Below are 27279 nucleotides of genomic sequence, written 5' to 3' on the forward strand. Positions count from 1 at the left end.
TCCCTGTGAGGATGTGACAACAAGACAGCCTCGTTTAACACTGCAATGAAAACATTTCAGTTTCTATAAAATGGCAGTGTTTTACATTGCTAGGATGAAATGGAAGAGGAACTTTTGACTTTTATTATTTAATTAATAATGTGTGTCTTTCAATGCAAATACATTTTCATAAAAAAAAAAAAAAACACGCTGTAAAGTTACCTAACTGATATTTAGTTCCCTAGTGTGATTTTGCTAATTTTTGAAGATTACTGTATTCCTATTAGAATATACAGAACATTCATTAACTTTACCCAAGACACAGATGAGCCATATAAGTAATTCTGGTGTAAATATTGAGAGGACATAGAGTAATCATCATAGAATAATTGCATTGATTTGTATTTATTTTTTTATTTATTTTTATTCTTTTGTTTGCTCACCTCTCTGTTGTGAGATAAGCAGTAATTTGCCAGAAAAATACAAATAATAACAATACTGGATGCAAGCATAAAATAACAGGCTCCCTATTATTGGTGTCTTGTACATTGAGGAGAGTGTTTTTAGGGTTATGGGGAAGCCTGGGCCGGCTCGTCGTGTATAGTATGTTGAGAGGCCTCAGTATGGGGCAACGGTAGGTTAATTTAATTGTAACGTTCTGTATTATAACTCTGGGTCTTCTAGGGCTGGGGGTTATGCGTGTAGAGGCCATCGAGAACAAGATTAAAACTAAAGAGAAACCAAAACGGTTAGAGTGGTGTTGGCATGTAATCTGTGCGTGGACTAGGCTAGTATCCAGGATATAACCTTGTAAATTTTGTTCACCTCTTGGGACTTCGGATATTCGACTGGGCACAATTCGTTTTACACCCTTGGGTATAGCATGGGTAGAACTGGGTGATAGGCCTTAATGACCCTCGACGGGGGTGAAAGGACTTCATGTAAGTTGGGTGTCTTGATGCATGTAAAACATGTACAGAGATAACAAACAAAGCTAACAACTTTAACTTAAAACGTTGTGACTGCTGTGTACGTGTCTGATGGGACAAAGGGGGTGACTTTCGCCATGTCCCAAGTATGTATGTGGTGGTGCTGCAACGCCGCGTGGGCCAGGCATGACCATAGAGTCCTGCGGGAGACCCAGGGTCTCTAGTAGGGCAGCCGCTTCGGTCAGATCACGAACTGCGTGGGTAACATTCTCGGGTATAGCCATCTGCATCAGATGTCTTTGTTTCTGAGTAATGCCGGGAATGGTTGTAGGGATTTTCTCCATTTTAGTGTTTCTACTTAGAGGCCGGACTTGGTCCCTAGTGGCGGACTCCGGTGCTCTCTGGGGTTTTGGAACTCGGAAGGTCCTATCGATATTGATACTTTTTGCCAGTTTGGGAGTCAGCAAGGCCCATCTCAGCCTCCACACCAGATGTGGGAGCTCTACCGCTGTTAATTCGTTGGGTACACCTCATACCTTGATATTGTTGCAGCGCCGTGTGTCTTCCAGGAGGGCAATCCACTGCTTGAAGGTGAGTTGTTGTTTTTTAATGCATTGCTCTTCATTTTCTAGAGAACCGAGCTGTTGGGACTGCTGTGTGGATGCTGTTTCCAACATCCATAAGTCTCATACTATTCAAATCATAACTTTTTCCCACACCAGCACACTGGCAACAAAGTCAGCGTGCCAATATCACTAAGATGGTGTGCCCTTCTTAGTGATGCGTCCCCAAGCAGAGCAAATCAAAGAAGAGGGCAAAGCAGAGTATTGGTGTTCCGTGAAGAGTAACATTTACGAAGCGGAGTAGGAAAGCAGGAGAGGTGAGTAAATCTCTATATTTTACATTGAATGCATCTTGCATCTTTGTGATATATGGTGTATTCAATGTACATAGAAGCGATTTTTGAGATTCTCTTGATAATATCTGATACATCTTTAGTAGTTATTAAAATCTTCTGTAAAGGCAAATTCAGTTGCATGAAATTAAATAATTTTATCTACACATTTTGATCAGATCTGTTGCGCCGATCACAAAATTCTTTATTACAACTTAAAAGAAAATGTATATTTTATAAACTGCTTGCTCCAAGGCATGAAAATTGACAAAAAAAAAAAAACCTGTCAATCCGTTTGTCACGTAAGACCAATAACCACATTTGTTAAAATAAAATACAATTTGTGGAAAAAAATAGAGTGGTTAAGTAATTACGTAATTATTAATATTATCAGTTATAGCATTACCAAACTGGCTTTTTCAAGGAATATTTCTGCGTTTGATAGAGAAACGCCATGGTAGTCCCAATCACTATATTTTACAGCAGTTTCCTGGCACAGTGTGTCCGTATCGTGGTAGTAAAGGTGATTTAACTGTTCAGGATCTCTTGGGTCCTGAAGGGTCTATACCCCACAACATGCAGTTGGTTTCTGAGATATCTCTTCCTGTTTTGATGTTTTCATTCCACGAGCTGACAGGCAGTAAATGTATTCTGGTTACCTTTATCCACACCACCTAGGAACATCATTGATATCAGTGCAGTATACATTTTAACCTATTTCTGTACTTTAATGGACTAGAAAACATGCGCTAATTACCGTACTTAAAACCACTTGACAGGTTAGAGCCCTACTGTGGGTTATGCTGTCCTTACAAAAGATCAATATGATCAAATATATCCACTCCAGCTCTGCTACGATAGTTACTGTCTATTTTAACATAGTTAAAAGTAGGTAAAGAGCCACTAGCACTAAATAGGAGTGTCTGTCAAACCTCTTGGGGATAAATCATTAATGATCATGAGTTTCTGTATATAGCACAATTTAAATCCCCACTGCATATTAGGAACCATAATTAAACACATACAATATTCGATTTCATTAACTTTGTTTTGTTGTTCGGCTTGAATGTTTTTCTTTTATTTAATTTTTTCTTCTTGGATTACTTTTTGGATTACTATATTTTATCATTTAACAGATACATGTTCCTTAGGATAAGCATTTACATCTACCCTTTGCAAATGTATAATCTCCATGCCTAAGGCTATCAAACCTTCCTCTCTTAAGAGCTGTACATCCACCATAGCATTTTCCATGACAACATAACGCCTATTCACTTCCTAGGCACATATGTCACACTGACTGATGGAAATCCCACCGTAAAAATGGATTACGGTGACACCATTTGAAGGATTTGTGATTGACTATATGGCAAATAACAGTATGTTAATTTAGAAGCAGGTATCCAGCCTAATATGTTTAGCAGAAACCTGCTAGTTAATCATTGCAGCCTGGGATAATCAGACTATTAAATTTTCCTGTATTCACTTTATCTTCTCATTTTATTCCACGTTTAAGTATGTAATGGGTGCTTTGATAACTTCAGATTTCATGGTTTAGGGGAGAGATTAGGTACTGGTTCTCCGCATAGAACTTTGTGTGCTGGATGTTTTTATTTTAATATGACATATATAAAGGAAAAAAAATGTTTTTTAAGCTGATGGGGTTTTTTTTTTGGGGGGGGGGGGCGAGGGGGGGCAAAGAAGAGGGTTCTCCCTGAAAATATAGAAATAAATGTAACTGGGAAGCATTAAAGAAAAAGAAAAAAACAGTCAATACCACTGTAAAATTCAAGAGAAAATTTTTCTAGAAGGCAGAGCAATTTAGCTGCTAAAACAGAAAAAGAGAAGAATTGACTAGATAACTTCACATTTTAGGCTAAAATCAATTAGAAAACCAATTTATGGGGAGAAGTGTTCACATCCTGCTGTTTTTGCTGAAAATGTGCAACCCACTGCTCAAATATTCATGTTGGTGAATGACCCCCATTGTGTTTGAGGGGGAGGACTGTAGCTAGATTAAGGTGCAAAGACACACATTTTTTTTTTAAAATGTTTTAATCATTGCACCTGTAAAATAAAACGTGTTGCTCATTCAATTTTCTCAACAAGCTTTCCATTATTGAAAATATGAAACTTCTTTTGTGTGTAAAATGTAAGCTTGCAGGCAGAGGTCACAAAACCAATCAACTAATCCTGGTAAAACATTTAGTTACACCGTTTGCTAATTGCATTTAGCACTGCAGATTGTATTTGATGTTTTATAATTTATAATAAAACCAAGAAAATGTGTGTTCTATTATATTGATAAATGGTATCTATGGCAATTCTATAAAAGCAATAGTGGCTAAACTTCACAAATACGAATATTGTGAATGGTATTTTTCACAATCGTCTTGGAAAAAGTTCAGAAACATCTAGGCTTAAAAAGTTAGCCATTCAGACTACAAAGTATATATGTATCAAAGGGACACTGGCTATTTTCAAGCTGTCTGCTTGCTATATTTGCTGGTGTAGGGAATTGTATTGGTTTCTGTATTGTATTGTTCATTTTGCCTTAAAACTGTAGACCTTTTATTACATTGTATTTTTAATTTTCTCCCCATAGTGGCATGCTTTATCCCGTGAGGAACAGGCTAAATATTATGAATTAGCCCGCAAAGAAAGGCAGCTACACATGCAGCTTTATCCAGGATGGTCTGCAAGAGACAACTACGTAAGTATCACTCCAGCACTTGTGGGTGCCAAATCATCTATATTATATTATAATATTACAGCAGGTCCTGGGAGAATCATTTGTGCATTTTTTCCCATGTATATCTGCCAACAGTGGTGGTATCCTGCTGAACTGAATTATGCTACACATACAAATTTTTTAGTCATCTAAATGACGCTGGACGTCCTCACGCTATGTATGAGGTCTTCCAGCGTCACCGGAATCCCCTTAGGAAAGCAATGAATAATGCTTTCCTGTGGGGAGATCCTTGTTGTTGGGCCTGCGAATTAGGCGTAGGGGGAGCTGAGCCAGCGCTGTAGGACATCGCAGGCTGGGCCCAGGTAAATGACAGAAGGGAAAGCTATAGTACCAGGAAAAAGAGTTAGTTTTCCTGGCACTATAGTTTCCCTTTAATGAAGCAGTTTTGGTGTGCATGTCGTGCATGTGAAGTCACACTGCACAATTCACAGTCAGTCAGGAGTTAAATAACTTTTGTTTCTGTCCATGCAGCCCTAGTGACTCACACAGCCTTCATGAAACAAAAATGGTTTCATTTTCAACCAGATGTAATGTACTTTAAAAGTTTTTATCTCCTGCTTTATAAATTTAACTTATATCCCACACAGAAAACTCCTGCAAGGTCTGGCACACTTTTAACAAGGTAGGAGATTAGAAATTCTATATTAAACCGACTATGCAATAAAGGAAGTGTTAACATTCGATCTCTCTTACAGTTGGTGTTTCAGAAGGCTGTGTTAGTCACATGCAGGGAGGTGTGGCAAGAGCTGCATAGACAAAGTGATTTAAAGGGACACTCCAGGCACCCAGACCACTTCTGCCCATTGGAGTGGTCTGGGTGCTAACTCCCACTACCCTTAACCCTGCAAGTGTAATTATTGCAGTTTTTATAAACTGCAATAATTACCTTGCAGGGTTAACTCCTCCTCTAGTGGCTGTCTATTAGACAGCCACTAGAGGACACTTCCTGGTTCATGGCACAGGTTTTCTGTGATATAGCGTCGCTGGATGTCCTCCTGCTATGTGAGGTCCTCCAGCATCACTAAAATCCCCATAGGAAAGCATTTTCAATGCTTTCCTATGGGGAGGTCTAATGCGCATTTGGTCTCCCCCGCCGGCGGGCGCACATGCGCAGTCGGTCTCCCCCGCCGGCTAATGTCGGCGGGGCAGGAGTATGGGCGGACCCTAAACCACCGCCGAGGGACATCGGTGGTGGTCTCAGGTAAGTCACTGAAGGGGTTTTCACCCCTTCAGCAACATGGGATGGGGGGTGGGAGGGAGAGGGGACCTGCAGTGCCAGGAAAACGGATTGTTTTCCTAGCACTGGAGTGTCCCTTATATTCCTAGATAGCCGAGAATTGAGCTTTAAACTAAAGTTGTTTTGGTGACAATAGTATCCCATTAAGATATCCATACCACCACCCAGATTTCCTTTACCTATAATGCTTCATTTGGAGTGTGTTTGTTTACAATAATACTACTCTTTATGGAATTGTTATTAACCCGTTAACGCCGTTACGGCGTTCCATGCCGTCCCCATTATAATGGGCTTTAAAGCCGTTGCGGCGGCATGGAACGCCGTAACGGCTTTGAGCCCCAGGAGGTAAGTTATACTTACCTCCGCCGCGATCCTCTTCTGGGGGGCTGCCTGACAGCCCAGGCAGCCCTCCCACGGCAAATGAGGCCCCCGGGGGCCATGTGATCGCTCTCAAAGAGCGATCACATGGCCCTCTATAGCTGGCTGTGGATCTGCCTGCAGGGGGACTGTCTAAAATATCAGACAGTCCCCCTGCTGGTAAGAAAGTATAAAAAAAGAAATTAAACATGTTAAAAAATAAATTGAAAATATTTTTATATATATATAATATGTATATATATTATATATATAATATATATACATATTATATATATGTAACGTCATACAAAGTGTATTTTAATACTAATATAAGTATATATATTAGCATTAAAATACACTTAGAATGATGTTACATATATATAATATGTATATATATATTATATATATAATAGATCTACATATATATTATATATATATATGTATAATTACAATAATAAAGAAATAAAATAATAAAATAAATAAATAAAATATTGAAACAAAATTTAATATAAATTATATATTCATATGTAATTTCATTCTAACTGTATTTTGTTATTAATATATATATATCGGTAACAAAATACACTTAGAATGACATTCTATATATATCTATCTATATATAAAATACAAATAACCGCAAATATATATATATAGATAAATACATATAATTACATAAAATATTACATTAGTATACACGTAGAATTTAAATACATATATATGTATATATATTAAAATTCTACATGTATATTTAAATAATCTTTTAACATAATTATGTGATTTGATTAATTAAAATTTGATTGACATGCCTGACAACACAGGGAGAAAGTGCAGAGAATTTAATTTGCAAGCACTATATTTGACCCTGTAATACTCCACGACACCATAAAACCTGTACATAGGGGGTACTGTTTTACTCGGGAGACTTCGCTGAACTCAAATATTAGTGTTTCAAACTGGTAAATTGTATTACAACGATGATATTTTAAGTAAAAGTGATGTTTTTTGCATTTTTTACAAACAAACGGCACTTTTATGGACTATATTATTGTTGTAATATGTTTTACTGTTTTAAAACACTAATATTTGTGTTTAGTGAAGTCTCCCGAGAATAACAGTACCCCCCATGTACAGGTTTTATGGTGTTTTGGAAAGTTAGAGAGTCACATATAAGGCTTGCGTTTCATTTTTTTCACATTGAAATTTGCTAGATTGGTTATGTTGCCTTTGAGAGCGTATGGTAGCCCAGGAATGAGAATTACCCCCATGATGGCATACCATTTGCAAAAGTAGACAACCCGAGGTATTGCAAGTGGGGTATGTCCAGTCTTTCTTAGTAGCCACTTAGTCACAAACACTGGCCAAATATTCGTTTTTTGCTTTTTTCACACAAAAAAAAATATGAACGCTAACTTTGGCCAGTGTTTGTGACTAAGTGGCTACTAACAAAGACTAAACATACCCCACTTTCAATACCTTGGCTTGTCTACTTTTTCAAATGGTATGCCATTATGGGGGTAATTCTCATTCCTGGGCTACCACACCGTCTCAAAGGTAACATTACTAATCTGGCAAATTTCAATTTGAAAATGGAACGTTCTATATTTGACCCTGTAACTTTCCAAAACAACATAAAACCTGTTAATGGGGGGTACTGTTGTACTCGTGAGACATCGCTGATTACAAATATGTGCATTTTGTTGCAGTAAAACCTAACAGTATTATGACATTTACAGCTAAAATGTGAGGCGGAACTACACATTTTTAAAAAATAAATAAATTTTGGACTGGCCTCTACACTCAACGCACTACTTGAGATATGGAAAATCTCGACACACATACGGAACACCGATATAAAAGGTCTGCCCTCAAGGAAATAGCTTAGGCAACACATACAGGGTGATAGGCCACCTGACTCAACTGACCCATCTGACTAACCCGTCTAACCTGACTCACAAAGATCTGGTACTCATACTACACTTGACTACATAAACACCTGTCAACCTTATTAACTTGTTATTAACTTGTTAAATATTTAGCTTCGACTGGCGAGATTAGACGATAGTGTAAATGAATAAAATACATAAACTACTCGCAACTCAACCTGGACTTGTAACTCAAATAGGCATATGCACTGGTATACCATGATGTAACATTGTAATGAGATGTACTATGGCACCCATGTATCTCCGAACTCATGTGATAATCTTATCGAATGTGATAACCTGTCCAATGTACGATATTTCTCTGTCATGCATTATCCCCCCCTTCCCCTTTCTTTTTTCTGTATCCCCACGTTACCCTTTCATTGAAAAATAAAAAACCATTAATATAAAAAAAAAAAAAAAAATAAATTTCTCAGTTTTTTTTATTTTATTCATAATAAATTATATTCCATATATGAATAGTTAATTGTAAATTAAAGCCCTGTTTCTCCTGAACAAAATGATATATAATAAGTGTGGGTGCATATAATATGAAAGAGGGGAACTACGGTTGAACAGACATATAGCGCAAATTCCAGTTTTTGTTTACGTTTTGTTTTGATCAGAACGTGCACTATTGACTCCGTCCTGAAGGGGTTAACAAATGTACAAAACATCATCAAAAGCAGCTGTAAGACGAAGACCGGTTTGTTGGTTCAGTTACAGTATATGTTACAGTATATATTTAAGCTTGTCTTTTCTATCCGAGTGCCAAACACTTTTTAATGAAAGCTGAAAAAAATTCTATTTTTAAACTCTGGCTTTGGTCCGTTATTTACCCAATTAAGAGTTCTTGCAATCCTTTGTCTCCACTTTGATTAGTCTTATCTAAGTTAGACATTTTATCTATTATCTGTCAAGCTACATCCTAAGGAAGCATGTACAATAGCAGAAAACCATGTCTAATGGGATACAGATGTGCCTACAAAAACTCGCATGACAGTCTTCTGAATGTCTCTTATATTGGATTGACTTTTGAACACCTTATGTTTAAATATTCGAGAACTGACGTTTTCTTTTACGGTTTCAGAGTCAGTAACTAGTATTGCAACTTGAATGGTTACTGAAGACTTTTTGTAGATATTGTGGGCAACATCTTGCAGTTTAGTTCAATTGATATAATTCTCCCCCTCAAAAATAAGAATTTAGAAGATTTTTTAAATGTATTTATTTTTATAGTACTAAAATTGCAAGACATGGTTGAAATTAATTTTCACCAATACATACACTTACAGTGAATGCCTAAAAGCAGTTACGTGATTAACCCTTTCTCCATTACAGGGAAAACTCCCCATTCTAGGTTATTATTCAGAATATATTTTTCATATAATTTTTTCATATGCCCAGTATGTGATGTGTGCTAGCTCACTGTGTCCTTAGATCACATTTGTGTTGATTCTCTTCCAAGGGGATTTAAAGATGGGCGCCCACATAGAGCAACAATAGGCCTGGATATGCACCAAAACACAGAGACTGTAAAACATAAAGTCTTATAATAAGACTTCATGTGACAATTTTCCTTTAAGTGCTGGTTCTTCAGGACATATTGGCATTAATTGGAAGCATAGAATCGGTAATGGCTGATTATGGTCCATGTTCCCTCCCAGGGGAGTAGTACAAACTTTAATTTTAGCAGAATGGTAATGAAACACACTGCATCTACTTGTAAATGTCATTCACCTGTTCAGCATTGTGGGTTATGTTGCCATTTTATATTTATTTTATATGCAATTTCAGGGTAAAAAAAAGAAGAGAAAGCGAGAAAAGCTCCAGGAATCCACTTCAGGTTAGTTTGCCAGATTGCCATAATATTCCAAATAATACTAAAATTAAAGTTGTCTTAAGAGTAAACTCAATGTATTATTTTTCCGCGTGGTTATTCTCTCACCATATCTTGCTATGTAGTGAATAAAATTCCAAGCAATATCAGCATGTTGGACGTTTGCCGAGTTAGTTGACAGTTACCAGCTTTAGGTATATTTCTTCCAAGGCAACATGTGTTCCCCGTTCATAAATAATCATCAAATACTGTTACTATTGAAAGCTGAATGGTATTCTTCCCAACATTGGGAAATATGAAGGGGGAGGTTGGTTGGAACAGTAGGGGATGTAACTTGGATACTTTGTAAATGATGGTGTGTGTGGACAGTCCATCCAAAAGGCAGGTCACCCAACTTGGGATGTGTACGCATGACCAGCACTTGATATTGACCATATTGCTGCTTTTGATAATCAATCTTCCTGCTCTGTTGATCCGCTCCAAAACTTCATATAGCCATTATAACCTCATAATGGCTGGCTGCACATCACTTGAACCATCATTTTTACAACTTTTCAGGGACAAGGTCAACCATTGCAGCTCCATATACCTTATTCAAAAACATAAGGTATATTATGGCAATTGCAAGGATTCTCTCATTGAGACTTCTTAATTATGCTTCCTCCAGCCACTGCATGGTTCCTAGAAGTTGGTATCAAAGAAAAAGAAAACCCAAACCTCCCCACCCCAAAAAGCAAATGTCCGGCTATAGTAAATCAGTTGCTAGTTTACAAGGGTCCATGTACTCATTTGCAGGAATATAAATAATATTAATACTCTTTTAAGTCTTTTGCTACTTGTTCTGTTGCCCAGATTTATTACCTACCATAGTCTTCATTTTCTAAATGGCCAGGTTTGTAGGATACTGCAGTGACTTCACTTTGACTTGAAAACGTCTGTAGCCTCACGTTGGTTTCCCACTCTTCTGACTTTTTCATCCTGTAATCTGCCCTTTTGGTTTGTATTTACTTTTAGAGTATCTTGGTGACACTAATTTAATGTCACCGTGATTTTTCATGTTTTAGAGTTTCCTAGTTCCCCTTGAAGTAACATTTGGTGGACCTTTTAATCACCAAACACACTATAGCCTGCTAGACCAACTAATCTTGATTACAGAATATATTGTCATTTGTATTGTTCTTTCTTTAAATTTGACCTCTATTGCCCTCCAGGATCTAGGTCTGACCATTTGGTTTGCGTGTCATGTTTATTGGCTGTTAATTTCTCTGCACAGCTGTTTAAAGATCCCAAACATTATGTAATATTAGCAGTTGGGTTGAAAGTCACATTTGTTTCCATGGAATGAAAAGCATTGCAACAGCAAATAGCAGAAATGCAGCACTCCATTAAGATCAGAATGTCTAACCCATTAACTTTGCAAGTAAGCGTGTTCACTCAGACACATGAAGCCAAGCCTTCTCTAGTTCAGTTTGATTCTGTTTAATTCTACTCCAATCTTGTACATCACACTCTCTCCAGTAATGGGCACAAAGGTAGCAACATTTTGTTATTTTGTTAGATTCCATTTGATTATCTCAAAGCATGTGGTTTTTCAAAGTCCATAAGGTTATACATAAGGAACAACCATTCAGATCAACTTAAATATTTAATTTATATTTTCAAAGATTGCTCTCTTAGAATTGTGTTGTCCATTGGCGTGTCGTTCTGTACCAATTTTTGCACTAAGTAATGATTGCTATGAACCTTGAACGTAAAAAATATTGTACAGGTGGACAATTCCAAAACGCGTTGGACATACAACTGATAAGTTCCTATATAGAATATTTGCGATGAGGATAATGTCTTTTCCCTTACTTAAACATTGGCACCATCCGTGTTTTAACTCTTAAAAGTGTAAAATAAAATAATAATACAAAAAAAAAAAATTGTGATCTCTGTTTATTTAGCTTTTCCGTGGATTTTTTTATTCTAATTCTTTCTTTGCCCTTTGAGCATTAGAGAGGCAGCGCTTTGATTCATTTCTCAAGCAGGGAATAGTCATAAAAAAGCATAACCACCTGGGAGTTATTGACTAACAGACTAGTTATTGACCTGAAGTTATGACTCAAAGCGAGTCTTTGAGGACTAAGTGACACTTCATTCAATATTTATACTTGCACTTCGAGATGAAATGCAGGCCAAATCTGAATGCTGCATGCTTAAATCTGTGCCTAGCTATAAACTAAATACAATCAAAAATGTGCTGCATCTCTTTTGGAGCTGGTAGTGCTGGTAGTTTGAGGCTCACTTTATGGCCAAAATACATGGCTGATTATTGATAGGGACATACAAATTACTTTAATTTTAGGGATGTGGGTGTGTCCAAGGGTGGGACTGTTCTGTGAAATTTTAGGTGACTTACTAAAAACAATTTAACCATTATGTAATTCAGAACAAGAGCACTGTGTCTTATATACATAGACTGATTTATAAACACATTTATTGGAGTTTAAAGACACATTGCTGTGAATATCATTGCTGTGGAGCTCTGTTAAACACTCACACACCAACAAAGGGATATTAGGAGAGAAATCTGGACACTCGGCAGATAAATTAGAATGCTCAGAGAGATCATTATTTTTACCTGGCGCCCAATTTTATATGGGTTTCCTTGATAAACCTTAAGACATGTTGCTGGCATATTAGTGAGTAGTAACCAAGGAAACCAACACAAATATGTCATATACAGTATTTGAGGGTCCTCCTCATACAGTTTTTATCAGTTTACACAAACTAGAGTATGTGACCTGTGGAACCCATGTTTTTTTTTTTTTTTTTTTTCCTTTTCTCTATGCCTTTTTGTATCTTTATTCCACACACCTTGCCACTTTCCTTTATTTATATTTGTTATATTTTATTTTATTTTATTTTTTTTGTGCTGGAGCTCGGTATCTGTGAGCAGTCCTTTTATTTTCCTCTGTCCATATTGTATGCATTTTGCTCTTCTATGGAACTTGTTTCACGGATGGCTTGTGGGTAAATTTTATTGGCCTCAACATAACCTTGCTTAAAGGACCACTATAGGCACTATATGGTCCGCCACTTCAGCTCAATGAAGTGGTCTGGGTGCCAGGTTCCCAAGTTTTAACACTGGAGCTGAAAACATAGCAGTTTTAGAGAAACTGCTATGTTTAGCTGAGGGTTAATCCAACCTCTAGTGGCTGTCTCACTGACAGCCGCTAGAGGCACTTCCGCGAGTCTCACAGTGAAAATCACAGTGAGAAGACGCTGGACGTCTAAAGGAAAGCAATGCTTTCCTATGGACTGTTTGAATGCACGGTCTTGCCACGCATGCGCAGTCTGAGCTGACATCGGCAGAGGGAGGAGAGTACCCTAGCAGGGAGACCAGCGCTGGAGAAAGGTAAGTGGCTGAAGGGGTTCTAACCCCTTCAGCCCAGCAGGAGGGGGGCCCTGAAGGTGGGGGGGGGGACCTTATGACCCTATAGTGCAGTGATGGCGAACCTTTTTGAGCCCGAGTGCCCAAACCGCAATACATGCCAACTTTTTTTTCCTTAACCCCTTAAGGACACATGACGTGTGTGACACGTCATGATTCCCTTTTATTCCAGAAGTTTGGTCCTTAAGGGGTTAAAGTGCCAACACGGCAATTAAACCTCAATACTGAGGTTTAAGTTTAGAAAAAACAACTCGTACTGTTGTCCGAACTAATTAACAACTTTTGTTTTAAAAGAACACAACAGCAGAGAGTTCAATAATACAAATTTTAAATAATGATATAAATAGATCAAATTAAGCTTATATTTATTAGTATCTCCAACAAATGCAATACATACACACAGAGACTGCTGAATACATACACACAGTCTGCTGAATATACACACACAAGACTGCTGAATACAGAGACTGCTGAATACACACACACACACAGACAGACTGCTGAGTACACACACAGACAGACTGCTGAGTACACACACAGACAGACTGCTGAGTACACACACACACAGACTGCTGAGTACACACACACACAGACTGCTGAGTACACACACACACAGACTGCTGAGTACACACACACACAGACTGCTGAGTACACACACACACAGACTGCTGAGTACACACACACACAGACTGCTGAATACATACACAGACTGCTGAATACACACAAACACTGCTGAATACATGCACACACACACAGACTGCGGAATACACGCACACACACACAGACTGCTAAATACACACACATACTGCATTGAGGGGTGTAGTTTAAGGGGCATTGAGGGGTGCTGTGTGTGGGGTGCTGTGTGTGTCTGAGGGTTTCTGTGTGCGCTGTGTGTGTGTGTGAGGGGTGCTGTGTGTGTGTGTGAGGGGTGTGTGTGTGTATGAGGGGTGCTGTGTGTGTGGGGTGGTGTGTGTGGGGTGGTGTGTGTGGGGTGGTGTGTGTGGGGTGGTGTGTATGAGTGATGGTGTGAGTGTGTGAGGGGTGGTGTGTGTGTGAGACAGGGGTGCTGTGCTGTGTGGGGGGTAGGGGTGCTGTGTGTGGGGGGTAGGGGTGCTGTGTGTGGGGGGTAGGGGTGCTGTGTGTGGGGGGTAGGGGTGCTGTGTGTGGGGGGTAGGGGTGCTGTGTGTGGGGGGTAGGGGTGCTGTGTGTGGGGGGTAGGGGCGATGCTGGGTGTGGGGGGTAGGGGCGATGCTGGGTGTGGGGGGTAGGGGCGATGCTGGGTGTGGGGGGTAGGGGCGATGCTGGGTGTGGGGGGTAGGGGTACTGTGTGTGTGGGGGGTATGGGTACTGTGTGTGTGGGGGGTATGGGTACTGTGTGTGTGGGGGGTAGGGGTACTGTGTGTGTGGGGGGTAGGGGTACTGTGTGTGTGGGGGGTAGGGGTACTGTGTGTGTGGGGGGTAGGGGTACTGTGTGTGTGGGGGGTAGGGGTACTGTGTGTGTGGGGGGTAGGGGTACTGTGTGTGTGGAGGGTAGGGGTACTGTGTGGGGGGGGTAGGGGTACTGTGTGGGGGGGTAGGGGTACTGTGTGGGGGGGTAGGGGTACTGTGTGGGGGGGTAGGGGTACTGTGTGGGGGGGTAGGGGTACTGTGTGGGGGGGGTAGGGGTACTGTGTGGGGGGGGTAGGGGTACTGTGTGGGGGGTAGGGGTACTGTGTGGGGGGTAGGGGTACTGTGTGGGGGGGTAGGGGTACTCTGTGGGGGGGCAGGGGTACTCTGTGGGGGGGCAGGGGTGCTGTATGGGGGGGCAGGGGTGCTGTATGGGGGGGCAGGGGTGCTGTATGGGGGGGCAGGGGTGCTGTATGGGGGGGCAGGGGTGCTGTATGGGGGGTAGGGGTGCTGTGTGTGGGGGGGTAGGGGTGCTGTGTGTGGGGGGGTAGGGGTGCTGTGTGGGGGGGGTAGGGGTACTGTGTGTGTGGGGGGGAAGGGGTACTCTGTGGGGGGGCAGAGGTGCTGTATGGGGGTTAGGGGTGCTGTATGGGGGGTAGGGGTGCTGTATGGGGGGTAGGGGTGCTGTATGGGGGGTAGGGGTGCTGTATGGGGGGGTAGGGGTGCTGTGTGGGGGGGGTAGGGGTACTGTGTGTGTGGGGGGGAAGGGGTACTCTGTGGGGGGGCAGAGGTGCTGTATGGGGGTTAGGGGTGCTGTATGGGGGGTAGGGGTGCTGTATGGGGGGTAGGGGTGCTGTATGGGGGGTAGGGGTGCTGTATGGGGGGGTAGGGGTGCTGTGTGGGGGGTAGGGGTGCTGTGTGGGGGGTAGGGGTGCTGTGTGGGGGGTAGGGGTGCTGTGTGGGGGGTAGGGGTGCTGTGTGGGGGGTAGGGGTGCTGTGTGGGGGGTAGGGGTGCTGTATGGGGGGGTAGGGGTGCTGTGTGTGGGGTTAGGGGTGCTGTGTGTGGGGTTAGGGGTGCTGTGTGTGGGGGTAGGGGTACTGTGTGTGGGGGTAGGGGTACTGTGTGTGGGGGTAGGGGTACTGTGTGTGGGGGTAGGGGTACTGTGTGTGGGGTAGGGGTACTGTGTGTGGGGTAGGGGTACTGTGTGTGGGGTAGGGGTACTGTGTGTGGGGTAGGGGTGCTGTGTGTGGGGTAGGGGTGCTGTGTGTGGGGTAGGGGTACTGTGTGTGGGGTAGGGGTACTGTGTGGGGGGGTAGGGGTACTCTGTGGGGTTGTAGGGGGTGCTGTATGGGGGCTGTGTGGGGGTAGGGGTACTGTGTGGGGGGGATAGGGGTACTGTGTGTGGGGGGGAAGGGGTACTCTGTGGGTGCTGTATGAGGGTGCTGTATGGGGGGGGGGGTAGGGGTGCTGTGTGGGGGGGGGTAGGGGTGCTGTGTGGGGGGGGTAGGGGTGCTGTGTGGGGGGGGTAGGGGTGCTGTGTGGGGGGGTAGGGGTACTGTGTGGGGGGGTAGGGGTACTGTGTGGGGGGGTAGGGGTACTGTGTGTGGGGGGGTAGGGGTGCTGTGTGTGGGGGGTAGGGGTGCTGTGTGTGGGGGGTAGGGGTGCTGTGTGTGGGGGGTAGGGGTGCTGTGTGTGGGGGGTAGGGGTGCTGTGTGTGGGGGGTAGGGGTGCTGTGTGTGGGGGGTAGGGGTGCTGTGTGTGGGGGGTAGGGGTGCTGTGTGTGGGGGGTAGGGGTGCTGTGTGTGGGGGGTAGGGGTGCTGTGTGTGGGGGGTAGGGGTACTGTGTGTGGGGGGTAGGGGTACTGTGTGGGGGGGTAGGGGTGCTGTGTGGGGGGGGTAGGGGTGCTGTGTGGGGGGTAGGGGTACTGTGTGTGGGGGGTAGGGGTACTGTGTGTGGGGGGTAGGGGTACTGTGTGTGGGGGGTAGGGGTACTGTGTGTGGGGGGTAGGGGTACTGTGTGTGGGGGGTAGGGGTACTGTGTGTGGGGGGTAGGGGTACTGTGTGTGGGGGGTAGGGGTACTGTGTGGGGGGTAGGGGTACTGTGTGGGGGGGTAGGGGTACTGTGTGGGGGGGTAGGGGTACTGTGTGGGGGGGTAGGGGTACTGTGTGGGGGGGGTAGGGGTACTGTGTGGGGGGGGGTAGGGGTACTGTGTGGGGGGGTAGGGGTACTATGTGTGGGGGGTTAGGGGTACTCTGTGAGGGGGGTAGGGGTACTCTGTGAGGGGGGTAGGGGTACTCTGTGAGGGGGGTAGGGGTACTCTGTGGGGTGGTAGGGGTGCTGTATGGGGGGGTAGGGGTGCTGTATGGGGGGGTATTTAAGTAATAAAATACAAAATAAAAAAAAAGTACATTCAATTAGTCCCCCCCCCCTTCCTCCTTCTTACCTCTAATGAAGGAAGAAGGGGGGGGACACAGCCATCCCTGGTGGTCCGGTGGTGGCAAGCAGTTTTCCGGGTCGGGAGACAAGAGAGGGATCTTTGCAGCAGCTCCTCTGTTCTCCCGCGCGATGCTGTGTGGAGCGTTGCCATGGTAACGCGTGGCAACGTTCCACACAGCTTGCTCGCGGGAGGACAGGGGAGCTGCTGCAAAGATCCCTCCCCTGCCTCCCGACCCGGAAGCAGAATAGGCACCTGCCGTTTTGGGCAGGCAGGCGCCTACTCTGCATTAATGGTGAACCTATGGCCGCGTGCCCACAGAAAGGGCCCGGCGTGCCACCTGTGGCACGCGTGCCATAGGTTCGCCATCACTGCTATAGTGCCAGGAAAAAGAGTTTGTTTTCCTGGCACTATAGTGGTCCTTTAAGCTCAGCCCATTGCCAAGATTTTCAACTTAACTGAAATACATAAGAAAAGTAGTCCTTTCTTTTTATTAGTTATTTTATGAAAATTAGAGTGTATATAAAATCTATTATACCAACTGCTGTAAAAGAAAAAAAAAAAGATAAATTGACCTAACTCTATTGGGAGGGGTGTGTACATGTCAGACTTAATATGAAGACACTGCGTGTTGGGTTTACCATCATATTAATCTAATAGCTGGTATAACAACCATTATGCACACTCTGATTGTGAAAGCAGAAATACAATGTAAAACATTTCATCTACAATTTTGTTAAAAGACCCAAATTTTGCAGGTGCAGGCCCGCCAAGAATGACAGCAGCCTACATCTGAAGCATGGTAAGACTCTCTTTAGCCTTAATATCAGTATACGATGGGGTAATAGCTGTTTCAGAAATGCCCATCACTTGTAATCTATGTCAGCTAAAGAGACTAAGACAGTGACTTGTTTTTCATTTTAGCATTGTGGGACAAAGGATCTGGAAGACTGTTATAAAAATACAAAAGATAAACTTAGGGGGAAAAAGAAAGCAAAATCATTTAAAACAAATGCATCTATGATGGTTTTTATACCGGCTGTGTAACATTATTAAAAACACATTTTGTTTTAAAATACAGACTTACACGGTTTTAATTCCTGCAGTAGTTATGAGAATATTGGTTAGTTATACTCAATTCAAATACAGTAAACAAACAGACAGTGCACCACTGAGACCCAAGCTGTAGAATATGGTTCTTTAGTTGTGCACCCCCTGAACTACAGTTTCATCACGTTTTCTAGCCTTTGGTTACTGTAGAGCAGTGGTTCCCAAACCAGTCCTCATGACCCACCAACAATCCAGGTTTTGTCAGTAACTCCAGTGGAATAAACAAGAAAAATGCATAAATCCTGGACTTGGTTGGTGGGCCATGAAGACTGGTTTGGGAACCACTGCTGTACATAATTATTAGAGTTTTTTAGTTTAATGAACGTTTGGTGGGTTATAGTACTGTGCAGTATTCATGGACACTTTCAATCTTGTATTCAGATGCCCCTTATTCTAGCAAGGAACACATAAAGTAAATCTCCAAGAACCTTAACTACTACATTGTACTGTAGTAGTTATGGTACTTGGAGTGTCCCTTTAACTACTTTTGTAAAGGTTGCTGTGCAGTGACTGTCCCCGTGCATGCTAAATATATCTTACAGGCACATGTAGTAAGTGTGCATAGTAGCATCTCTCAAGATCATTGCTATTTTTTATAGTTTCAGAACTGTACCATTAGAGACATAGGCATTATGGTTATAGCTTTCGTGTGGGTGAGTGGATGTTAACTAGTCAAATGTTAGGAATTTCGGAGTCTGGTTTTTTAAAATCTACTTTAAAAAATAAAATTCCTTTTGACCACTCCAGGACCAGTAACACTGCCTGTATGTTTTTTTTTTTAGCTGTACTATTCCTGAAGTGGTATGGGGAACATACCCTTGCACAGTGCATACATTGCAAAGTAGGTTCAAGGGAAACGGCCACCATGCATTACTATGTCTTAAAATAAGATTTCATATAGTATACACTCTGTTTGTATCCTTTTGCAAATATAAGTATTGTGGTCTGTCCTCTTTCCATACAAGCTATATTCTTCAAAACTCTCTTTGAAAGAAAGCACAGTTTACCAGACTAAAGACAATGACGATAATTTAAGAGTGTGTGAGTGTTCACAAATTCAAATGGCATGTAAAAAAGTGATGGGCTTCTCAAATCATGCTCTGAGTCTGTCTCAGCTGTAGAAATAGTGGACGATTGCAGCTAAAAAGGACTATATGCAAAATGATTATCAAAAAAAAAAAAAGGACTATATGCACACTCCCTCAAAGCTATGATACAAACTGAATATTTGTAAATGTAGTGTGTGCGTACGTGTGTGTGTGTGTATGTGTGTGTGTGTGTATGGGATAAGGTCATACATTGCATAAGCCTGCCGGGCCTATGTACCCCATTTATGGTAGGTCCTATCCTAGAAACTTAATGCCTGCTCTTATGTGATTAACTTACTTACTTGGGAAATACATCATCCTCGAGTGTGTGTGCATGCGTGTGTGTGTTTGTGTATATATATAATCTCACTTTGTGATGTGAATGTAGTATTAGTATAATGTGTATATGTGTATAGTAACCCCATTTAGCTTCTTGAAATTCTTGTTGCTTCACCACTACGGAGATAGCCAGCCCAGGAACAACCAAGCACTTTTCTTTTTACGCTAGTTAATACTTTTTATTAAACCAACAAAAACAAGAAATATATGAGAGTGAAGTCTTTCACTATATAAAAAAAAATAGATTTTTTTTTTTTTTAAATGATTTCTGTAATGGTGGTTTGTTCTGCCATAAATTCATGGCTGGGTTTAACCAGTTCTGTAGCCAGGAGCGGATGATAAATAGGCCTATAGTAAGCCTGGCTCCTTTACTAACCCATGGTAGGAAGTCTTCTTTCTGGCAGTTAGTAACTTGATTCATTATTCCAAACCACTGGCTCCTGGTATCTTAAAGGTACAGCCAAGACCGTGCTTCTGCTGCTCTCACTCAGTCAGTGCATAGTTGTAGATATATACAGTTTGCTTGTTTGTGAAACTTTTCCAGCTGTTGCAACTCACTGACTCCTTTGTTGCCCAGTATATAAAATAGAATTTCAATATGGTAGGTGTTTTCTTCCATTTGGCAGTGCTACGTTGTTTACGGTCTGTGTGGTCTGACTGCTTGCAACATGTCATGCTGTAGAAGTGCCCTCTTTATTTAATTAAGACATCTGCTAGGCCACCAGACAGAAACCTTCTGTTTGTAGCCGTAACCCTGCAGGAGTGGGTGAGGGTTAATGTTACAGCATTCTGGAGGATGTTTCACTACCAAGACTGTTCATAAGGATTATAGAATGAGAGGTATTTGTTTGGGCTGAACTATCCCTTACTTAAAATTTCCAGAAACATAATGTACTTGACACTGATGTTTTTACTGAATCAGTACTTGACATGTGGATCTGCAATGTCGCAGTATATTCTTCTTGTAGTCCACTACCATTTGTGGGTTGCTAAAGGGATAGAAATGATAGGTTTGTAAAGGGACATTCCAGGGTAGCGTTGATATCTTGGATGTATTAATATATGCAAAATGCATTTTAAATAAAATGTATACTTCCTTCTATTAAAGTCCCAAACTTCCACAGATATCAAAATGTGACTGAAACCAATCATTTTCCATTGAAAGCAATGAGAGGACTAGATATGGCCGTCTCTGTATATCAGGGACTTTTGGGATATGTAGTTTAACTGTTGCAAGTAGTTTAATTCAGGTGAAAAATGAATTGGACTATACTTAAAGTTTAGAATAACCTCTGATTAGCTTTTTATTAACTTGCAAAGTAATTGTGTTCTTGCTTTTTACTAATGAAGCTCATTACAGTTCTGCATGGACTGCAGAAGAGAATGTACACATGACTTAAAGTGAACATGTCATGACAGGTTAAATTGAATGTATAACAATTCCTGAAGAAAAAAATACACTTTAGTCACCAAATTTTTTTTTAGCTTAATGGAGTACTTTTGGTGTATAGATAATGCCCCTGCAGTCTCACTGCTCAATTCTCAGCCATTTAAAAGTTAAATCACTTTGTTTATGCAGCCCTAGCCACACCTCCCAGCATGTGACTTACATAGTCTTCCTAAACACTTCCTGTAAAGAGTCATCTTACATAGTTAGATAGCTGAAAAGAGACTTGCGTCCATCAAGTTCAGCCTTCCTCACACCTGTTTTTTTTTTATGTTTACATTATATTTATTGCAAATTCTGCTTAATTTAGATTTTTTTAACCTTCTGCTCTGTTAATAGCTTAATAGACACTGTAGGAGCCTCCTGTATGTAATAAAAGTTCAATTAACAGAGCAGGAAGTAAAACCTTCTAAAGTAAAGGGACACTGTAGGCACCCAGACCACTTCAACTAATGGAAGTCGTCTGGGTGCTGTGTCATTTTTGTACCTAGTGCTGCAATGTAAAACATTGCAGTTCCAGAGAACTGCAATGTTTACATTGCAGCACTAAGTCTGCCCTCAGTGGCTGTCTACCAGACAGCCACTAGAGGGCTTACGGAATCGTAACAGAGTTATCTGACGCTGGACGTCCTCACAGACCTCCAGCAACAGATTTTCCCCATAGGAGAGAATTGATTGCGCATTAGACCCCGCTCGTCACGGGATGGAGGAGGGGGCGGAGCTGCAACCCAGCGCCGAGGGACATTGGTGCCGGATTAAGGTAAGCAAATAAGGGTTTCTAACCCTTTATTTACCAGGGAGGGGGGAAGCAGAGGGATCGATAGTGCCAGGAATACAGCTTTGTATTCCTGGCACTACAGTATCCCTTAAGTTAACATTTGATTGAAACCATTGTTCGATACAGGCCGTGTAACAGCCAAGAGAGGTGTTGCTAGGGCTCCATTAACAGAAACAAAGGTGATGTAGAATTGAGCAGTGAGATTTCAGAGCCAATATCTATACACAAAAACTACTTCATTAAGCTAAAATTGTTTTGTGACTATATTGTCCCTTTAATTATATACTTTATTGCTTGACGAGCTTTTATACACTTATGTGCCTTCTTCTCCACTGTCCAGGGCCATCATTCCTTCAGGTCAATTGGTGTAACACTTTCTTTCTCAGGTCATTGTCCTCTCTGGACAGCAATTGTCCCAGCTTGGGGACGCTTCTCTATGCGTTGCAGTCTTATATGGTAATACTGGCAAACTGGCTTCATTGTCAGCACATCTGCATCAGAATGGAGTAACATTAGTCACACTTTTGCTATGGCAAGTGTGAGAATAAATGTATTGGAGAGCTGGAGAACGTCCTTTAAGAGTTCTCTCCCTCCTCACATTCACTGCTTTTCAAAGCCTCTGCCCCTATGCCACTGCTAATACAGGTCTGTGTCAAGAATTGATTGTCAAGTGGGGGAGGGACCACATTTTTATATATTTAGTAGAGTATTACTTGCACAATTTATACATGAAATACAATGATCTTTAATGCCAACTTGTGTGTACCATCACAGGCATACTGTCATATTGTCTTCACACAGAGCAAAGGAGTTTGTATATAGGTGTAGCAGTTTCAGCAAGTTACTGCAGCTGTATGGAAAATGATCAATTGAGACAGGAGCAATGGGGGCATAGAGTAATTCTTAACCATTGGTGTCTTCAACCCAGCCACTTCAGGAGTACTTGAGCGTAGGGGACTGAATACATGTTTAGTGTGTGTGTTAGAAATTAGGCGGCTTCATTTAAAATAGCCCTACATGAAAAAAACTAAACGTGTCTGTTGCCAAAGCTATTGCATGATTTCAGAATATGTACTGCAAAGGAGACTCCTGAATTTCCAGTTTATGATGTTCAAATCTCCAAAAACCTATGGATTTTTCTGACCGCCTGTGGTCCTCTTATTCTACTAAATTAAACAGCTGCACTGTGTCAATAAGTAGGACTGAACGTCGTCTGCATCACTGAACAGGCTAAAGCCTGTTTTGTTATAATTTCCTGACCAAATAAATCTGCTTCATTTACCTACTGCTTGTTTCTATGGCTCTGTTATAATTAGTTATAATAGGTTTCTTTGGATATAAATGTTCTGCAGTGTCTGTGTGTGCATGCGTGTCTTCTTCAAGCTCTCCGGTTTTCCATCATATTTCTGTAAAATCTTTAAATCGTGTGCATGCGTTACACTCCAAAAAAATAAACCGCACTTGTCAAAATCAATACAAATATTCAGCTATTTTGTATAGCTAAGTTAATGAAGTTAACTATATATTTAAATATGGTTGATTTGGTTTTAAGTTTATGTATACCCATAAATATGTATGTCATTGTATGTCAACTAAAGAGAGAACCATAATACATAGAAGTGTGAAATGCAAAGTTGAGGCCATTAGTGGAGATTTGAATGATATCTCTGTGTTAGGCTGTTCTTGCCTGCATTTTGCAGTTCTGTCAACTTCCTAGTTGGTGAATAAACCACCAAGTAGTGGTTCTGTTGTCTATATCCTGTCCTTGCTCAGCCTGCAGGGACAGGGTATAGACACCATAACCACTTCATTAAGCTGTAGCGGTGACTGTAGTATCCCTTTAAGAAAGAGTTTTGCAATTTAGAGTGCTGTCCTAGGGCCAGGATTGCAGTGTTTCATTTGTCTTTAATCATGGTTAAAAAGTTTCCTCTCTGATTTCTGGTTCTAGTTGTGTAATTTAATGAATTCCATAAAGAGAGGGAAATCTTAAGCCACAATTATTTACAGGCTGCAGACAGGCTTCAGCAATGTATATTCTATATATCCACTTTCAGTGCACTATTCTCTGACATCTTCTTTTGTTGGACATCCTTACTGTGCTGATGCCACTTAAAGGGACACTCCAGACCCCTGAAGCACTTTAGCTTGCTCAAGTGGTTTATTTATGAAGTGTGTCCTTTTTGTAAAAGAAACAAAAGTGCAGATTTAAAAATAAAAAAAATGGCACTTTTAGAAATTCTCAATCTGTTATTTGCTGGTTTGGTGCTAAACTCAGGAGGCAGCAATTGCCCAGAGCACCTGTCCTGCAAAGACTTCTCATTGAACTGCATTGTGACATCTGTGATTGGAGAGCCACAGAAAGTCTGGGCGGGGTTAGTAGGGGAGGGCTTGCGAAGACCGCAAACAAGAGATCGGCAGGTTTTGCAAGCTGTTTTTAGATATGTTCCTAGTGAAATAATGCATGCATGTTTTCACTAAACATGCTTGTTTTTTTGGCAGTGGAGTGTTCCTTTAAGCAGATTTAGTAATGATTAGAAGTAGGTAGGCACACTTAGTCAAATTTTGATAAGAAAATGACAACACAAATTGTTCTAAGCCTAGGTTCTCACTTAAATAAGGTCCTATTCCCAAAGAGACAAATACAATTTCAGATAATATCCCATCAAGGAGCACAACCATTAATATGAAGAAAAAAATGTTATAAGATAGGTACAAAGAAAATAGATATCTCACAATGCATATCATAAAAGATTCAAACATGACTCGCATGCTGATAATGTGCAGCATAGTCAAAAGTACTATGAAAGCATCCAAACAGAATAAGTGGTAAGCAACTACCTAAATATCAATGTGATAGGTAATTAAAGGAGATATCAAATCCTAACAGCCCATCAAAAAGAAAAAAAGTAATGATGAAAGACAAACAAATGCCCCCAACGTTTTAGGCTTTAAGCAGACTTGATAGCTAAGGGGAAACTATAAAGAGGCATGTGTTTCCCTTAAATGTTCATTCATTTCTTTCTGTTTACATATTTGTGGTGGATGAAAGTGGGCAACAAAAGTGGATCAATAAGCAAACCATTTTTTTTGTTTCCATGGCAATTTCTTCACTTGGAGAACATTGCCTACTTTTCTATTAGCAGCGCTTTAGTAAATCTCTCCCATTTGACTTTATGCAAAATGCATGTAGGGTAGGCTCATACCACATTAAAATCCAAGAAATAGTTATCACGTCCAGAATGTTTTTTTTGCAATGTGGCAGACAGACATAGTCAGGTATTTGACAGGATGCTTTGTTTTCCATTGCATCCGTCCTCGGGGGATCTGTGACGTATTACTGTACAATTTCCAGATGCAGATGAAATTAGACAATTGTGTTTTTAATAAAATATTGATGTTTAGATTCTACCTTTCCTTCCATTTAAATATAGTGCTGTGCCTGTGTAAAATGTTTGTATGCCAGTTTTTGAAGACACCAACAGTAGGAGGGTAGACTAATATAATTATCATTAATGCATATCCAGAGAGTATTTGTGACTCCTTTTAATGCAGGTAGCACAATAATGCCCCAAATTATCTGACCCCTGATCAATCAGGTTTTCGTCCAAATCACTCAACTTCGACTGCCGTCTTAAAAGTTTGCAATGACATCCAAATTGGCATGGAACAAGGAGAGTTAACTGGAGATATTTTCCTTGATTTTGCCAAGGCCTTTGACTCAGTAGACCATGGCATTCTTTTGCAAAAACTCAGGCATTGGTGATCGTCCGCTAACCTGGTTTCGATCATATGTTTCAGAACGATTGCAATATGTGGCCATTTCTGATAGCGCCACCCTCCCTCTTCCAGTCACGTGTGGTGTTCCCCAAGGCTCCATACTCTGCCCCAAATCTTAATTCAATCTAAAATCTTTTAAGAGATCTGTGGCAATATACCTCAGCACAAAATGCACCTGTCATGGTTGAATATATTTGTCACCTGTTATGTGTTAAATTTTTATATTTATATATATATATATATATATATATATATATATATATATATATATATATATATATATATATGTGTGTATGTATATATATATATATATATATATATATATATATATATATATATATAAACAAATGGAAGCTTGGCACTCTCCTCCAAAAATAATTATTTATATCACATGTGCCTGGGTGCAAATTGCTGGCGTCAGATATATATACTCATAAATGAAAAAAATAAAAATGCACTCACAGGTCTTCAAATTAGTGGACAAATTGGTGCTTTATTTGGTCATCAAAAAAGTGTACAAAAATCAATCGACGTTTCGACCCTGCCGGGTCTTTTTCAAGATCATAGAGTACATGACAGTACTGTGTTTATATATCAAATACAAATCTAAAAGAAAGTGCACTTACCCAATGGTGAAGTGAGGAGGAGTGAGTCTGTCCGTTACAACCTGGAAGTGATTGGAAGCCGTATAGGACGTCACGTGATCGGGACGTCGGGCGGAGTCAAAGTGGTTGCCGAGGCAACAATATACACAAAACATGATTACATGCCGGGCACAAGTGAAGCATTAGGGAGGACTAAGTGAAAACTGCTGAAGGGTCTACTTAACCCTGATGCCAGAAAAGAGCACTGGTAAACAATAACCAGTGCTGTGCAATACTGTGCGTGGTGTAAAAAACACACAAGTGATAAAGTGTAGTCACCAAGTGAATGCAAAGTAGTGAGAAAATATATATACATGACATCCTAAATAAAATGAAATAAAATAAAATCAAGAGCAGAGAACAACATATATTCCTACATTGCTGTATATGTAAGATTTATGCAAGGGTACTGGATCTTGCATGTTCTATGCACTAAAGCATATTATAAGATGTACTAATAAAATGTTAGTACTAATGAGTATGTACTGGACTGCACAGATGACACTAACTTGTTCAACTGTATACATGTACTATCTGAGTATATTTCCTTTCTAGAGGACTAGGATGGTCAGAAGGACGACCTACTAAATATCTAACTACCCACAAATAGAATAATCTGAAATTCCATGTAGACAGAAAAAATAAAAATAAAAGAGAAGTAAATAACAATCCAATGTTTTGTGGACCCAGGACATACTTGAAAATGAGAGAAATCTCAATGTATCCATCCTGGTAAAATATTTTATAAATAAATAATTCTTTGTTATATCTAATACCTCTATGTATATATGTGTGTATATATATATATATGTGTGTGTGTGTGTGTAAGAACACCATCACTTATCATTTGAACAGGTTACATTGAAGGCTTACTCTGATATATACTGCCCCCTGCTGACAATATAGAGTGTTTAATGTGGAGGAATG

General features: G+C 40.8%; 1 protein-coding gene across 2 annotated transcripts in view; it reads left to right on the forward strand.

The window, feature by feature from the left end:
• LEF1 (lymphoid enhancer binding factor 1) overlaps positions 1-27279 on the forward strand; it is a 95770-nt gene that overhangs the window by 53904 nt on the left and 14587 nt on the right. The window contains exons 8-10 of one of the 2 annotated variants that reach the window (XM_063458367.1): positions 4409-4516; positions 9869-9917; positions 17928-17971. In XM_063458367.1, the coding sequence (XP_063314437.1) occupies positions 4409-4516; positions 9869-9917; positions 17928-17965 (195 nt within the window). In that variant the 3' untranslated portion in view covers positions 17966-17971. The remainder of the gene's footprint in view (positions 1-4408; positions 4517-9868; positions 9918-17927; positions 17972-27279) is intronic. The other variant, XM_063458366.1, reaches the window with a different exon arrangement.

The sequence above is a fragment of the Pelobates fuscus genome, chromosome 6, assembly GCF_036172605.1.
Source record: "Pelobates fuscus isolate aPelFus1 chromosome 6, aPelFus1.pri, whole genome shotgun sequence".
In the NCBI taxonomy this organism is placed as follows: domain Eukaryota; kingdom Metazoa; phylum Chordata; class Amphibia; order Anura; family Pelobatidae; genus Pelobates; species Pelobates fuscus.